Here is a 17,168-nt window from a genome sequence, read left to right as displayed (position 1 = left end):
CGTTGGATCAAAATGCAGGATATTTGATACAAGACATCTTCCAGATCTGTGTCTTCCAGAATCATTGTTTCAAAACCAAATTCTCTTTCGTCGTCCAGTACCTTGTTCATCACTTCTGTGATCTCAGACTAAAATGACCTTACTGTGTGACATTCCAAGAGCATATGTTCAATAGTACCTCTCGAGTGACTAAAACCTTAGCATGCTTCAGTAGAGTTGAGCCCTTGACTATATAAGTGATCTGGAGGGCAGAAACTCTGTTTAAAATGTTAACTTGTGTTCTTTCACAATGTTCATAGACATTCTTGGGATATTTTTGCATAATGCTTCCCAACGTTGAGGTGTCATCTTCCTCCAGGCATAACGACCAGGATTGCAACAGCTCAGACGAATCAAGCTTTTCCAAGTTCACAGCAGACCTGAGTTTCCTGTAGTCTCCATATTGACAATTTATAATGCTGAATTTTGTCTTTAATCCTTGAAATTATAGCCATGAACCTTTTTCAAATGGGTAATTGACTGTCTCAATCCCTGCCATAAACCAGTCAGGCCAAAATATAGTTTTGTCGCTTTTGATCGCAGCATTAAACCAAATTTGACGAAGACCCCATCAATCCCAGCGACATTGAGGGAGGAGGCTATTCCATGCCAGGTTAGTCTCAAGAAGTCAGTCAAGGTAGACTTCTTGCCCCACTCTTTAATAGTTGTAGATGGAAGAGCTGATGGGTGCAACAGGCCAGACAAACCAGACTCAGCGACAGCCCATTCATCTAATTCTTCTCCAATGAATGGTAGGAATCTTACCGTGAAGGCCTGATGGTACCTTTCAAAATTGGGGATATTCGCACCTCCTTTCTCATTCTGGAGTTGCAATTTCCATAGTTTCAATCTTGTATTTTTATACTCAAAAAAGGAGGATTGGGTCACACTGTCCATGGAGCGTATATTGCTGAATTGGCAGCCTATGGTCTCCTTCCGGAGCCGATTGAGACTCCTTTCATAAGCACAAATGAAGCCTTTGAGGGCTTTAGGATGGTCATGTGAGTGACTGTGTACACGTGTGTTTCTAATCTAGTAATGAGTTTTGTCTCCAGAATTTGTTCCAGAAAAATAACAAATGTTTGTCCTTGAGAATAAAAGTTAATGGTGATTGTGTATAATTGAGATCCTTTCCGTCTTTCAGAGAAGCCTCCGGCCCCCAGCCAGGTGCAGTTGATCCGGGCGACGACAAATTCCTTTCAGGTGAAATGGGACGAAGTTCACATGGTTGAAGGGTACCTCCTTCAGCTGAACCCGGAGCGCTCCATTGTCACCGGGACACCTAGGGCTCTGAACTCTGAAATGTCAGCGTTATTATCCCACAGCAACGTTCCCCCAGCATCACTTTTAAGGGCTGCATCGTTGCACCTGCTGCAGAGCGCTTCAGTCACCTCGCAAGGCCTTTCTGAAAGTAAGTATATCAGTGCTCCAAATTAGGCTGTCAAAGCAGTGTGCTCTGCCTTATAATAATAATAATAATAATAATATAATATAACTGACGAGTGAATAGATCAAAACAAACCGGTTGAGGATGGTAAAGGTTCCCTTCTTATCTTGCAGTTCACCTTTGACTTTGGCGATGAGCTGATGCTTGCCAATGTTTTATTTAATCTGGACAAGAAAAATTACTTTTTTTAAATGTTTATAGTTGTAAAAAATAAAATGCAGATGGTAAGTTGAAGTTAAGGCAGTGGTTGAGTGTAAACTCGAAGTGAGTTTTGTTTGAGCTACAAATAACCTATATAGAAAGTGGGGTTTACAAAGACCTAGCTTTACAGGTCGATACTGACTTGGAGGAGGTCGTGTCCAGTGCTCTGATCAGAGGCCCTGCCGCAGTTGCTATATGCCACTTGGTTACCTGAGATGTTAGAAATTCCACTAATTCATAAATAATGTAGGGATGCATAAAACATCTTATTTTTATTTTTGCTCCTGCATGTTTTATTATTTCCCACTCCTCTGGGCACAATGACATTACATAGGTATATTTCGATGGCAGGCTTGTAAACAATGTATTTGTCACCCTGAAGAGTACAGCTAAATTCCTACCAAAATGAAGTCTGACGGTGCTCATTCGTAAACTGTTTCCGCTCTTACCAATTCCCTGGAACAATCCTCCCCTCCAAACCCTGTGGCAAACCAGTAGATCTATCTAGGACCACCCATGGACTCTGTCACCACCTTTGTTTGCTATTCTAGACTCCACATTCTCTTGGATCAACTTCAGAGTCATGCATTGGGCCAACGAAAATGGCAGTGCATTACGTTTTGAAATGCACACTTCTGAGGACAGGCCCTTGTGCTGTCAAAGCCCTTCTAAAGATGATGTTTGTGGCCGATGCACACGTGCAAACGCTCCTGCGCACCTCACTCATAAACCACCCTCCCTTCCATCCCTCCTGACTGCCTCTGGCACAGTGGCTCTCCTCCTGCAGAAGACCATGGTCTGCTCTGGACTTGTAGGGGAATGCCACCTGCTGATTTTCACCCAGTGATAGTGGTAACCTTCCTCACGCCAGTCCTATCTGGCTCGCCCATCACCCGCAGAAATTGTCTTCTGTCCAACACGTGCTACCTTTGGCACCAGGCTCTCCTTTCCCTGCACTTTCTGCATCTTTCTGCTGCTGCAACGCTCCAAAGGTGTAACTTTCCTGTACGCTACTCTGCTGACTCTTCTTTCAGACTCTTGGTGAGTGGCGGCCTGCCTAAGCAACCCTATGGAAACCCGAAACTGCTCAGTCTTGCCCACTGACAGAATGTGCAGGTATTATTTGGGCAGCACTGAAGTGGTACCCATAAACCTATGCAAACTGGTTTGCAGCGTTCTGCAAGAGTTGTAATACTATAAAGTCTGCCTAGGTCAGTAAATTCAGGTTCACACAAACCGTAATGATTCACCTGCCCCTGTGCTCAGGTTTGTATGTATACCTTACTTAAAGCAGGAAAGCCCAATAGATAGATCAGGCATGCTCTGTGAGCTTCAAAAGGTGCCCTTCCTCTTCTGATGTTGAGTGGAAGGGGGTTGTGGGGTGAATTCATGCTCCTCGGTCAAAACCGTTCTTATGTTGGTGGGTACGTGCATTTAAAAAGATTTTTGGCCGATATTGCTTATTTAATGTTTCACTTTTTTTCTAGCCAATAACATTATACTTTCTGCAACTAAAAGTGCAGCCTCCGAAGCAAAGAACCCAGTCGCTCATTTATTGGTAAGACAATGGCCCTTTTTTCTTAAAACTTGAATGCAAATGTAAAGGCCTGACATTTCAAATGTTACTGCGGATTCAAGATTACGTAATTGCAAAGGTTTGCACAGTTACAGTTTTGTAAATTATTATAACCAGACAATCAAATTGGATTCCCTCCTGCTGATAGCCAGAGCGAGTTCTGGGAAAGCTAAGCTCAGTGACCAAGGGGTCGGAGGCAGGAATTGTCTGTTGCACAATGAGTGCTATGGGACATAAAGGGAGACTTTGAAAGAGGATCCCTTCAACCCAGAGTCATGCCGAACTGTCCTCGGGTTGAGCAGTTGGATCAAGTGTTGCCCTTGTGCATGGTGACTTGATAAACATGCCACTGGAGTGCACTGTGAGAATTTTTTTATTGGATTTTTAAAAGTTATAGCTCATTTATATAGCGCCTTATGCACCATTGGTATGATCTCAAAGCGCTGTGGGTTGAACGCCCTTGGGGACCATGGTCCGTATCAGTTGGGAGAGTCGTGTAGCATATAGTGCTTGGGTACACTTGGTATATGAGCAGCCAGAGTGGTTTGCGCGGGTTGGCTGCATTCTAATAAGTGTAGGGCGGTGGATGTGAGTGATCAGTGTAATATGTGCAGCAAGGATGGTATGTCTCTGAGTCTGCATTCTGGCTGCCGTGGGGCATGTGTAAGATATTGTGAGCCGCTAGGCTGATTTATTTGTGGGGTATAGCTGCGCTCCATCAGGCTGTTGAGGTGTTCTATGAGCGATGTAGGTATGTGTGCAGCTAGGCCGAATTGATCGAGGGGTGTATCTGTGTTCTATTGTTTGTTGATGCAAAGTGGAGAGTGAGCATATTGGCAGGAATGAGTGTCTGGTGGTTATCGGTGGATGGCCTCCTTACTTGGGTTACTTTTGGAGCTCAGGGCACCGGCCGTGTCTGTCCTGGCGGTTCGTGGTAGTGGATTTCAGAGAGGCAAACTGGCCGGTAATGGTATGTTGATTTATCTCGGTCGGGTGGTCCTTTTCCAGGCGCTCTGTAGTGGGACTCGGAGGGCCTATTTTCCGGGTCCCTGGAGCAATTTTATGCTGGGTGCTTCTTGGGTTATTGCATGATTCTCTGGAGAGTTTAGCCAAGCATAGTTGCTTCTGTGCCTCTGATGCAGGCTTCTAGGTTCTTATTCCAAGGTAGGCAGCTATGCTTTGGCGGTTGAGCTAGGTGCGTGTGCTCTGCAGCAGCCTAGGCAGGAGATCCTTTGGACTATAGGCCGACCTCTGTGCTCTTATTGTTCTTGCTTTTCCGGGTTGAGGTGCAACAAGACAAGGGGCTTTTGGGGAAACAAAGATGACAAAAACGGAAATGGTCCTACTAGGCCTTGTGACATTCAGATTGTGCAAGTGCAGTAATAGAAGTGCTGGGGGTTTGTGGGTGCTGGCGGGTTAAGCGAGTGCCAGAGGAGGCAAGGTGGACAGAGCCCAGGGAGAAGAGAGTGCAGGGGCAGAAGGTCCACATGCTAAGTGCGAGGAACGGTCTGGAAGGGCTTGGGGGGTCGGGGGAGGTACAGGCACAGCCAGGCTAGTGCAGGGGGAGGGAGCCCAGAAGGGCAAGTGCAGGATGGGGAGGGTCTTGAGAAAAGGAGGTTCTTTAGAAGCTTCCAGTACATAAGGAGATCTGGCTCACATCTGAGAGAGACATGGAGGCCATTCCAGAGGGAGGCACCTGCGGAGGAGAGACCTACTCCCCACTTCCTGCTTGGAGAAGCGCCTGATCTGCAGAAAGTTGGAGCTTGAAGAGAGAAGAGCTTGAGCAGGGAGGCATTTGGGGAGAAAGTTGGATGTAGTGGGGCCCCAGAACGCCTTGTAAATGATGCAGAGGGCTTTTCCCTGCAGCAACCAGGAGTCACTGAAGAGATTTTCAGTCAGGAGAGATGCAGTGCCTGGTCTTGAGGCTAAAGATACGTTTTTCAGTCCTATTCTGGATTAGTTGAGGATGCGAAGGGAGGAGTTGGGTAGGTTGAGGAAGAGGCTGTAACAGTAGTCGAGTCTGTAGAGGACCAGAGCACTGGAGACATTGAGTTTCTGGGAGAAGGTGAGGAAAGGGAGAATGCCTCTGAGGAGGTGAAGCTGAAAGTGGCCCTTCTTGGCAAGGTCTGTGAGGAGAGAAGGAGATGGAGAAGACGAGGATGACCCCAAGGTTTTTTGCTGCACAGGAGGGCGATGAGAGGGGGCCCATGGAGGGCAGTCAGAGTGTAGGAGGGAGTTGGAGTCCCAATGAGAAGGATGTCCGTCTTACTGGCATTAAGGCAGAGAACGTTAGCAGTGCACCAATGCCTGAATAGCAGACAGGCAGTCGGGTATGAGACAGTGTTAGACAAGATGGTATGCAGTTCCCTGGGGGAGACTGCACCAGCCTTGTCCTCTTGGCAATAGTTAACCCAACCTTTGGTATAAGCATGTACTACACAACTTGGTAGTGTGACTGAGCAGCCAGGCTTATCTCAAGAGGGGTCAATGTGAGCTGTAGGCTTGCAACATAGTTTCACAGTGACCAGAATCATAACACTTACACGCAAGGTTTCTTGATTAAACAGTTATTAAACAGTCAGTTTGAATAAGCCTTCTTTAGAAGGGAGAAAATATGTAACACTTAAATATACTTCAAAAATACAAACTCTGTTCCAATAAATCAGTAGATACCCATTTGGGATGACGCACAAGACACTTCCTACACCCGGGGGTGACTTCAATGACTAGGACACTGTGGACATAGATATATCACTGGTACATTTAGAGCAATACGGAGTTTGGTGTCAAAAGGAAAAGGTTAAGGGAGAAAATAACGGTTAACACATTTCTCAAACAGGTAAGCACTTTTAAACCCCCACTGCAATGTAGATTAACCCTTTCCCAGCTATACAAGTAGAGAATGTGAGACTTTTTGGAGGGACCGATCAAAACACAGTCGGAGGTTAGAAGAGTCTTCAGGGAGCCAGGACAGCCAATGTCAATTGAGAAAAGTCTAAGGGAGCTGGAGTTCTTCTTGAGGTAATTAAAAGGTTTTGCACAATGCAATAGAGAGTTTTTGTTGAAAAAAGAAAGCACTGTTGGGCCACAAGCTAGGAAGCTTGTTATGGGCAAAGCTACAAGCAACTCTGCAAAAGGTAACAAAGACCAGTCTCAACTGAGAGCTAGCAATGCTACACAACAAGAGGTGTACCCCTTAGCTTACAGTACCTTAGGTCTGAAGAAATTGGTTCCAGCTGGCTTCTGTTCCTGTTGTAGTATGGCAGATCCTGTTGTTCCTGGGCCTCAGTCGTGGGGACAAGAGGGAGGACTACTGGGGACTACTGCACTACGATTCGAAGGTCGGCGGCAGCAATGGGCAAACTTCAGATCGGCAGCACTTCGCGGTTTCAGCTTCTCGCGAATAGCACCACCCCGGTTCTCGGATACCTTGTGGGCTTTCCTTGCTTCTGGGGTCCAGCACTCTGTTGATGTGGCTCAGGCCTGGTTAGTCCTGCTTCGAGGGAGTCCGGAGGATCTTCCTGGAGCTCGGTCCGACTTAAAAACGATACACTCGATTCTGATGTTCCTCTCCCTGGCAATCTGTTCCTGCAGCAGCAATGGAAGTTCAGCCAGTTTAGAGAGGATTTCCAGATGAGTTCGTCTTGGGGCTGATTGACCTCACCAACCCAAGGGGAGAAGTCGTCCTTTGCAGGGCTTCTCTAGTCGAGGCGAATTTGGAGCTTCAGCACTGCAGCAGGGCTCCACCAGGCAAACCAATGGTCCAGGAGTTGCAGCAGGCGTCTCTTTCAAGTTATTGTTGGGTAGAATTCTCAGAAATGTCCTAATTCCCTCCTCCTTAGAGACCCCCAGTAACTTTGCTGGATTTTGAGGACTTGATTTTTTTTAACCTGGAGAGAGTGAGACATTTTTTTCCCACTCTCTCATATATTTTAATGGGATTTCTGAACTTTGTGTTTCTTTTGGTTATGGAGCCAGACAAACTCTTTTTAAAAAAACATGTTTTATTTTAAAATGATAGTTTATTTCTAAACTTTTCATTTACATACATTAGATATTGTCAGTTAATCATAACCACTTAAAAAAAAAGGCATTCATCCTATAGTTTTGGATCTTCTTTTGTTATGTTCTTCCAAAATTGGATAATCGTGTATACTAGTTTTTTATTGTTTCCTAACAAAATTTGTGCCCGTCGTTCTTTTGGGTCTAACTGTAATGTGGATGTCTGAAACATTTCTGAAAAGATTTAGCTCTTCAGTTAGTGCCTTGCATTCCATTATTACATGAAAAAGGGATTCTGTGTTTCTGTTTCCTTACAAAATCGGCAGAAGGCCTGAGTATTTGCAATTTGTTTAGTTTTTGATGGGAGTTCTCGCGTTGGAAGTAGATTGAGTCGAAGTCGCAAGAACGAGTCTCAAATCTTTGTCCGGAAAAATCCTCAGATATTTCTGGAGATGGTTGATCAGCCTTATATCACATCCATAATTTAGGTGCATTTGGTATTGACTCTTTAGGTGCAACGTAAATATCCAGGCGTTTAACATTATTCATTTTTTAGCATTTTGTGGACGTAAGGTCAGCATTTCCATCGAAATCTGACTTCTTAAGCTGTTCTTCCATTGCACTTTTCCAATCGTTCAGTGCATGATTATTAGACGCCGTAGCATTCGTACGCAGGCTCTCAATAGCTCGAATTTGGTCTTCGCTCTGGATTTTTTTGTATAACCCATTCCGCCTCGGACTTTGTTTGGTTGATCCACATGGCCAAGTATTTTGTTTTTTTTACTTGCGATAGTTTGCGGTTTTCTAGGAACCAGGTAAATTGAGCCTTTGTCCGTTTCTTGGTTAGCAGCATGATTTTCGTTTTTTGGGTATTGATTTTTAATTCATTCAGCCTCATGTAGCTTTCCATTTGATCGAGGCATATCTGCAAATCTCTTTGGGTTTTATCGAAAATAACAATGTCGTCTGCATGCATCATCTGAGGCAATTGGATAGTGTTTGTTTTCGGGGTGTTACGAGTTGGAATCTTCATGTAGTCAAAGTTCGAGGTGAAGAGGTTAAAAGGGGAATCCGCCAGGGGGCACCCTTGTTTCAGCCCATTCCATGTTTTAATCGGCGCTGTCATTACGCCATCTGCGGTCATGCGGATTAGAATATTTGTTTTTTTAATTTTTTTATTTGGTTTAGCTGCGAGGCAACTTTTCAAATATTTATACATATATAAACAATAATCCTATATACATACAGCAATAGTATATCATAACACACAAAATATAAAATCACACTAATATTAATAATCACCCTAGGGCACAGATTGCATTCATCAATTTCATTACCCCAGCTAGAGGCATCTACATCACTATCCAATGGCAGTACCTCACTCGCATCGGCATGTGGCATGCCTAACTCATAGGTTTACAGATGCCCATTCAGCCACTGGCGATAGTCTCAATCTTTGTTCCCTGTGCCCTTGAGAGTTTCCTTGACTTGAAGTAGCACCATTTTTAAGAACTGTACTATTGCTAATTGTACCCTCTCTCTCGGTTATAAAACATTTGTCATATCTGATCGTTTGTTACCTCAGTATGGATTACAAACACATTTGAATACTTGTGGTGTTGTATAATTTTTGATAGGCTCCACAATTTCACAGGGACATTCCCAAGCTTTGAGTTTGTCCTATAGTGCTTGTCTACTAACCATGTCGAAAGCGAGCTGCAGATCCACAAAAGCTGCGTATATCTGAATTTGATCTCTTATAGTCTCTTGTTTTAGGAGATTTAATAAAAATAAATTAATGTTAGTGCCAACTTTTTTGGTGAATTCCATTTGTCTTGTCGCCTGTCGGTTGTTCCTCACAGCCCAATTGGTTAGCTTTTGTAGTAGGAATGCGGCAAAGGTTTTCGCTAAACTGTCTAGCAGAGCGATGGGGCGGTAATTGCTCGGGTTCTTTCTATCGCCTTGCTTGAAAATGGGGACAAGTATCGCTGTTTGCCATCTTCGAGGTATGGCATTTGACTCCACAATCAGATTGAATAATTGCACACACAGTTTTGCCCAGTGTAGAGGATTCTGTTTAATGACCACGTTGGATAGCCCGCCCGGGCCTGGCACGCGGGACATGTTCAATTTGCTAATACGGGTCAAGAGGTCCTCATGAGTATATTCAAATGTCCATCTGGTTAGTTTCTCGGATACAATATCTGATTTGGTACATCTTTCTTTATATAGCTCTGTGAAGTAGCTGATCCATATTGCTACCGACACATCTGGAATTATTATCACTAATATTGGATCGTTGATTAAGAATATTCCATACATTTCTAGAGTTTTTGTTCTTCAGAGCCTCAAGCGTGTTTTCAGCATCATGTTGAAATACAAGAGATCTATTAGATTTGGTCCATTTTGTGTATCGTTGTTTTTCGATCCTGATCAGCTTATACTTGTGTCCTTCAGGGCCCTTTAGTATAGCTCTGATATTCCTGCGTAATTCGGTTTTCTTCTCTTTGAGCTGCGGATTAAAGCAGTGGGTATGCTGTGGCTCGAAAAACTCCATAGGCATCATCTTTTACATTGCGTCACACAGCACCTTCAGTGCAGTGGCACTGGGAATTCTTTCAAATTTCCCAAAGGTTTAAATACCTTCCTGTGGATAAACTATTGTTTCCAGGAGCAGTGAAGTGAAATTGACTTTACTTACATTTGTAACTTTCTAGACCCAGCACACACTATCTTACCATAGGGTGCTGGAGGGGTTGCTTAGTATCCCCTTTGTCTAGCTTCTCATGTAACATTTTTGTTACCCTTTCCTCACTGAATGCCTAGAGGCAGTGGATTACTTTGAACTACCGTGGTGAGCATTTACCGCAGGCTGCGTTTGCAGCTGCACTAAAGCACCCCATTTCTTTGTGGAAAGGTCCTTCTTGAGATTTACTCTGCACGCCAAACCAGGTTTGGTCCCTTAGTCTTTGGCGGGAATCTCAAGTGAAGCCTTCCCCTGGCTTCAGGGTGTCTGGCGGGGGCAGAAAGTGAGGGAGGTGCCCGAACTCCCTGCGCTTAGTCTCTTAGGAGACCATTTTGGCCGGCTGACTGTCCGGCAAGGACAGCCACCCTGCTGGGTGACTGACAGCTAGGCTGGAATGAATGGGAGAGAACTGAATAAAAGGCGAGGCTTTTGGCTTGGAAGGCAGAGTCGACCACTGGACGAAGGAACCGAAGAAGAACTTGAAGCGGACGCCTGCTGCAACTCCTGCACCGTTGGTTTGTCCGGTGAAGCCCTGCTGCTGTGCTGAAACTCCAAATTCGTATCGACAGAGAAGCCCCTACAATGACGACTTCTCCCCTTGAGTTGGTGAAACCAATCAACTCCAAAGTAAGCCACCTGGACATCTTCTCGGAGCTGGTTGAATTTCCACAGAGTTGTTGCTGGAAACCGAATAGCCAGGGAGAGAAACACCAAATGGTGTGCGTTGCTTGTAATTTGGCTAAGAGCTCCAGGAAGATCCTCTGGACTCCCTGGAAGCAGGACTGACCGAGCCTGAACCCCCTCAACAGAGTGCGGGACCCCAGAAGCAAGGAAAGTCCATCTCGACAGCCAGGAAGCGCAGTGTTGCTATTTGCGGTAGTCGCGAGGAGCTGAAACACCAAAGTGCCACTTGTTTGAAGATTGCTGGTTGCGAGCGGTGACTGTCCCATTGCAGTGCAGGAGTCCCCACGACTGAGGCCCAGGAACAGGATCATCTGCAGAGCTGCTCAGGAACAGAAGTCATCAGCTGCACTTTTTCTTCATTCTAAAGGTACTGTAAAGTCTGAGAGAACTTACCTCTTGCTGTAGAGTTGCTTGCATCTTCTATCACTCACAAGTCTAAAACAGCTTGTGGCCCAACATTGATTCTTCTTTTCTTCAAAGACTTTTCTACTTACCTACCAGAAGTGCTTGAGCTCATATAGACTTTTGCCCATTGACTTTGGCTTAGGCTGTTCCACTGAATGACTCTTATTGGGGTATCTGAAAGTATTTACCTGCTTAACAATATTTGTGCTCTCTTGTGTGTTCTAATAACCTTTTCCTTTGACCAATGCCTAAGAATGTTCTAAATGCCACAGTTAGATATTAATATCTCCAGCACCCTAGCTATTAGTCACCTGAGGGTGTACGTTGTGACTGTAGGCCATCCCAAAAGGGTCTTTACTGATTTAGGAACTAGGAGGGTGTAGTTTTGAAGTGTATTTGTGTGTTGCTTTTATATTGCTCCCTTCTGAAGAAGGCTTATTCCAACTAAATAAATTAATAATTGTTTATTCAAGAAACCTTGGGTGTAAGAGTTTATTTGAATACTTGTCACTGTGAATCTCTGTGTAACTCCCCTACAGCTCACATTGAGCCCTCTTGAGCTAAGCCTGGCTGCTCAACACGCTACCAACCTGTGTAGTACAAGCGTATACAAAGGTTGGGTTCCTATTGCCAGGATGCCAGGGTTGTTGTAGTGCACCCAAAGGGTTACTACATACAATCTTGCCTAACATTTATTCTTCGGATTCCTTCGTCCAGTGGTTGACTCTGCCTTCTGTCTAAAAGACCTCGCCTTTTATGCAGGTTTCTCCAATTCATTTGCAGCCTAATTGTCACTCACAGAGCAGGGTGGCTGTCCTCCAAGAACAGCCAGCCAATCACCTAAGAGTGCATTCCTATCTCCTAGGAGACTAAGCACAGGGAGTTTCGGGCACCTCCCTCTTTTCCTGCCCTGCCAGACACGCTGGAGCCAGAGGCGGGCTTCAGCAGTGAACCTTCCCAAAGACAAAATGAACAAAGGGACCAAACCTGGTTTGGCGCACAGAGTAAATCTCAAGAAGGACCTTTCCAACAAGAAATGGCGAAAAAAGATGACCACAGCCGTTTTGACAAAATGGGCACCCATGTGTCCTTTACTGCAGCTGCAATTGCAGCCCCGGTAAAAACACAATGGTAGGAAAAAGTCCACCACTGCCACCAGCCATTGATTGTAGAAAGGGTAACATAAAAATGTTACATGAGAAAGTAGACCGGATACTAGGTAACCCCTCCAGCACTCTATGGAAGATAGTGTGCTGGGTCTACAAAGTTACAAAAGTTAAGTAAAGTCAATTTCACTTCACTTGGAAACAGTAGTTTAACCAAGAGAAGGTATTTAAACCTTTGGGCAATCTGAAAAACCTCCCTGTGCCACTGCACTGATGGTGCTGTGCGCGTCACAATGTAAAAAGATGATGCCTATGGAGTTTGTCAAACCCAAAACAAAAAGAAAAATACATGGGAGAGTGGGGAAAAAAGGTCTCGCTCTCTCCAGGATAACAATTGCAAGTTCTAATGTCCTGCAAAAGAGCTGGGGGTCTCTAAGGTAGAAGGGAATTAGCACATTTCTAAGAATTGTCCCTAAAAGAGAGGAAGAGGAGTAGGCGGAGGGATGCTTGAAGGAGAGTTGCGTGTTGTCCGCATAACACTGGAAGTTAGGATAGAAGGTAGAGATCAAGTGGGCTAGGGGGCCAAGGTAGATGTTGAAAAGTAAAGGTGAGGGAATAGATCCCTGGGGACACCATAGGTGGAGAGTGAGATGGAGGAGAGAAAAAGGCCCAGTTGAACCTGGGACGGTCGTTCAGAGAGGAAGGAGGACAGCAAGTCCAGAGCCAGGTCTGTGATGCCAAGGGTATCACGTAACCGATTTATACGGGTGGCATGATTGACCGTATCAAAGGCAGAGGAAAGGTCAAGAAGGATGAGAACAGAAGGAGAGTTGGAATCAAGATTAGAAAGGAAGTTTTCACAGGTGTAAAGGAGTGCAGTTTCTGTGCCTATGGCAGCTCTGAAGCCAGACTGGTGGTTGTGGACAACTACAGATTCAGTGTGGTGGATCCGCTAGCAGAAGACTAGCTTCGCCAAGAGCTTGCCCGGGAAGGGGGTAATGGAGATAGGGCAGTAGTTAGCTGGGCAGCAAGGGTCGGCAGAAAGCTTTTTGAAGAGAGGATGCACAAGGGAGTGCTTGAGGAGTGAGGGGAAGGATTTGGTGGCAAAGGAGTGATTGCAGAAATCAGCCAAGGCTGGGGCAAGGGAGATAATGTTGTCCTTGATAGTTCTGGCGAAGCAGGGGAGCAGCTGTTTGGATGCGACTTTCATAGAGCGGACTTGTCTGGAAACCTCATCGGGTGATCTGGGAGAGAAAGAGGAGAGTAGGCGGGAAGGGGGCCAAGGGAGGCCTGAGGGCTTAAGTTAGGGCAAAGGTTATACAGTAACGCATGGCAGGCACAATAGGTTAAAGGGCACATTCACATCAAGGACTACACTTGTGAGGGCTTCTGTCCCGTGCAAGGCCCATATGCAGAGGTGGTAGTCCATCGCCTTAGGCACAGGATTGGAGTCCTTCCCTGCACTGCCTAAGTGTATTGACGCAATGCCCAAGGGAATAGGAGACCACACATTATTCTTATACCCTGGGCTGCAAACTGCCAAGTTCTATAGACAATATTGGGAGAGCGACTCTTAAACTAGTGTGGGTTTTCATCTGTAGCTATGGAGAGCAAGGCCCACAAATGGACTGCCTGGATGTTCCTGAGGCCTGCTCGGAGATTTGAGGATAGTGATGATGTGTGGGAGCTGGAGCTCTCGTGGGCTGAGGCTGGGCTCTCTGGGAGTTAACCTATGTTATCTAGCCTCGCCTACCCATCCCAACCTGGGCTGCCGTTACCATTTCCTGTTAATGGAGGGTTAACAGCAGGGTAACCCTAAGGTTCAGAGGACCTGTAGAGCCAGCCTTACCAGCTTGCATTTGCTGGTCTACACTGGACACTGCAGAGTGCTGCTAATGTGTATTATTGTGGGGTGCTACATGCCACTTTCCAGCTGTTTTACGAGCCTTGTTTAAAGTGATATAACATTGCAAATATGATGTAACAAAACATGACGTATCCTACCGCTCTAGTATAACAAAGCCGCCATTACGTCCAAGAATTCAGGGATGGGGAGGTTTGAGGGGTATAAATATTCATATAAGCAAAACATTTTATTCAGTTTTCCCCCACAATCATCTGCAAACTCTCTCAGCATTTTACAGAAAGAGGCGGGTGGCTGTCCGATCTGGACAGCCAGCCCCCCAGTGGGAACTGGTTCCATTCAGGCACTCTGGCAGACAAAGAGCAGTGGAGTGAATAACTCCTCCCCCACTTCCTGCCTGCCCAGACACACTGGAGCCTCGTCGAGGACACCCAAGGGTTCCTGCCAGAGCATTCTCCAAGCAGGTCCACTCCCTAGCATCCGCTACCGCTTACACGTGTAAACTTGTACGCACTGGTAAGCCATTCCTATCTGACAGTAGCTGCATTACTCTGGCCAGAGCCCTCATCCTGTCGCGCCTAGACTACTGTAATGCCCTCTACCTACGATCGACCAAAGCAACAATTAAACAAATCCAAACCTTACAAAATAATGCCCTTAGAGCGGCCTTAGGCATTTCCAAAAGAGACCACATCTCAGAGACTTCCCGACAAAATAACTGGCTCCCAACCAACGATAAAGTCCTATTAAATCCCTCAACAATGCCGCACCTATTTACCTGGTGGAGAGATTCCACAAACAAACTTCCACGAGACACATGAGAGCAGCCAATAGAGACCGGCTCCTCATACCTTGCTTCAAACGTTCCACAATTGGAGGCAACAGCTTCCCGGTGAAAGCTGCCAAACTGTGGAACTCTCTACCCCTCAACTTCAGAGCAGACTCAATCCTACCTCAAGTTTAGATCCAACACCATTACATGGCTGAAAATTAATAACCTGTAACTGATCCACTACTCGGGACAAAGCTAGTATCGACCGGCTACTACCAAAGTACCCACTATTTGACTTGACATCCTTATTTTTCTCTTACCTACTTTTCTCCTACACACTATACTATGCACCTCTGACCCTACTCTGAACACAATGCCTCACCGGAGATTGCCTGTACGCTCTCCTCTGGATTCCTGTAAAGGTGCCTGCCCTTGCATGGCTATTTCTGATCAAAAGAGGAAGGAAGATGGCCAATAAAGAACGGATTACCATGAATTGTTCGCATCCGAAATGAGAGGGAGAAAAAAACAAAATATTTTCGAAAATAACTTTTGGTTTTTCCTTTCACTGCCATTTCAGATAACCCGCTCCCACCCACCCCCTTACTTAAACCTACTTACCCTTCGGCGGCACACTGCCACCGACTCGCTTTGTCCCTGCAATGCCCGTTTCTTTCACTTCTGTGATCTGGAACCGGAGGCGCAGGGTTCTTTGTATTTTTTATGAACAACTTTATTTTCGGGAAGCATGGGACACCCCCGCAAATGTTGAAGCCATTGCAGTGAACAAGGGTGCGGGGGACAACCCCGCTCCCCTACTCCCCTTGTTCACTGTAATGGCACTGAATGGGAAACTTCATCCAAGTTTTTGGCTATATGTAATTTTCATATAGCCGAAATTCGATTAGATCTCCCAGTTAGTTTTGTTTTTCTCGATCATATCTACGATTCCACAAAGAGCAGGGCTCCACCATTCTATTCGTGAGACCGTCTTCTTGACCGTGGGCTGCCTCTCCTTGTCCGTCAAGCTGCCAGAATTTGATTTGCAGAATTCCTCCATCGTCCTGGAGCAGTCCCCGTCGATTCTTTCACTTCTCTGGTGGATCCTAAGTCAACAAAGGGGGAATGTTTTTGGCTGTCTGGGTTGGTTTTTACCTGTGGGGTTTGGGTCCTGGAATCTGTTCTCACTGGGTTGTTTCAAGCTTTGTGAATCCGCTTTTCGGAGAACACAACTTTGAATGCATACCTCTGTTCCCCGGGCTGATGGGTAATTCCCAATAGTTACCTGAAGGGGTCCTGAGGGGCGAGGGTTCCTCTTCTACCTAGGAGAAATTCTGCTGGGCTGCCTCTTCCTGTGGCTTCTGTGTCTCGAATGTAGCACTGGAGTTCTTTCAGATGGTCTCATTGGTGTACCCTATGGCTTGTTGCCGTCCTTGCTACACCTATTAGGTTGAACTGCAATTTACCTTCCTTTTCCCATAAACTCTGCTGTCCCTAATGACTTTGACCCATTATTTCCTCTGGGGAACTTCAAGAATGCATCTGGGACTCTCCTAAAGTGACTTTGGAGGTGCTTACCTGTTCTGCCTGTCATTCTTAAATCCCCCTCTGGTGCCGTGAGTTTTAGGCCAAAGACTAGAATTGTAGTCTGCATCATTTACTTTGTATATATTTTTAAAGCCTTGTATTGCTTTTAGGCCCGTGAGAAGGCCTGATTACATTGCATTTATTTTTCTCTGTGTACGCTTATGTCTCGTCCCCATTCCTCCATAGTTCGGGGTATATTGTGATTGTGTTCAGTTTTGGCATCCGGTGTACTGTTAATGATTACTGTTGGGGTCTATGGTTCCCCCTCTCCCTCACACCCCTTGGGTCTATGTGAAACGCCCACTACATACTGGCTCTGCATTTTCATATGGTTGCGGGTGGTCCCATTTGCGAGATAGTTGGTTTTCTAGTGTTGGGTCCATCTCAGGTACTTATTTAGCTAATACATATATGCGTGAGTGAGGTATAATTTTAGTTATACCATTGTGGTGTGATTTCTTTGATTAACTGTACTTCAGTGTACGCCTTCTTCCCCCACCTTTGAGTGAAGCCTGACTGCTCTGCCACAGCTGCCCCTGTAGTGAGGCTTTGTGTATTTTTTTGGTTAGGTGCGGGCTACGTCTTTTGGTTAGATGGCTGTACAGCCCTCACTAGAGTTGTAGAAAATTATCCACAACGCTGAACGCGACCAAATCACTATTTCCCTGTGCACCCGTTCCCTTCTCTGTCAGACTGAAGAGAAACCATCGGTTTGATATGTGGATGATCCTAAATAACA

At 45.6% G+C, this 17,168-nt stretch overlaps 1 protein-coding gene across 1 annotated transcript in view; it reads left to right on the top strand.

The window, feature by feature from the left end:
• The window catches only part of HCFC2 (host cell factor C2), a 389,963-nt gene that overhangs the window by 225,837 nt on the left and 146,958 nt on the right, over window positions 1-17,168 (top strand). Inside the window, exons 8-9 of the mRNA XM_069629914.1 lie at window positions 1,184-1,450; window positions 3,175-3,245. Of these exons, the coding sequence (XP_069486015.1) occupies window positions 1,184-1,450; window positions 3,175-3,245 (338 nt within the window). The remainder of the gene's footprint in view (window positions 1-1,183; window positions 1,451-3,174; window positions 3,246-17,168) is intronic.

The sequence above is a fragment of the Ambystoma mexicanum genome, chromosome 12 (genome assembly GCF_040938575.1).
Source record: "Ambystoma mexicanum isolate Mex_15411 chromosome 12, UKY_AmexF1_1, whole genome shotgun sequence".
Classification (NCBI taxonomy): domain Eukaryota; kingdom Metazoa; phylum Chordata; class Amphibia; order Caudata; family Ambystomatidae; genus Ambystoma; species Ambystoma mexicanum.
This window is presented reverse-complemented; position numbering and strand designations above follow the sequence as displayed.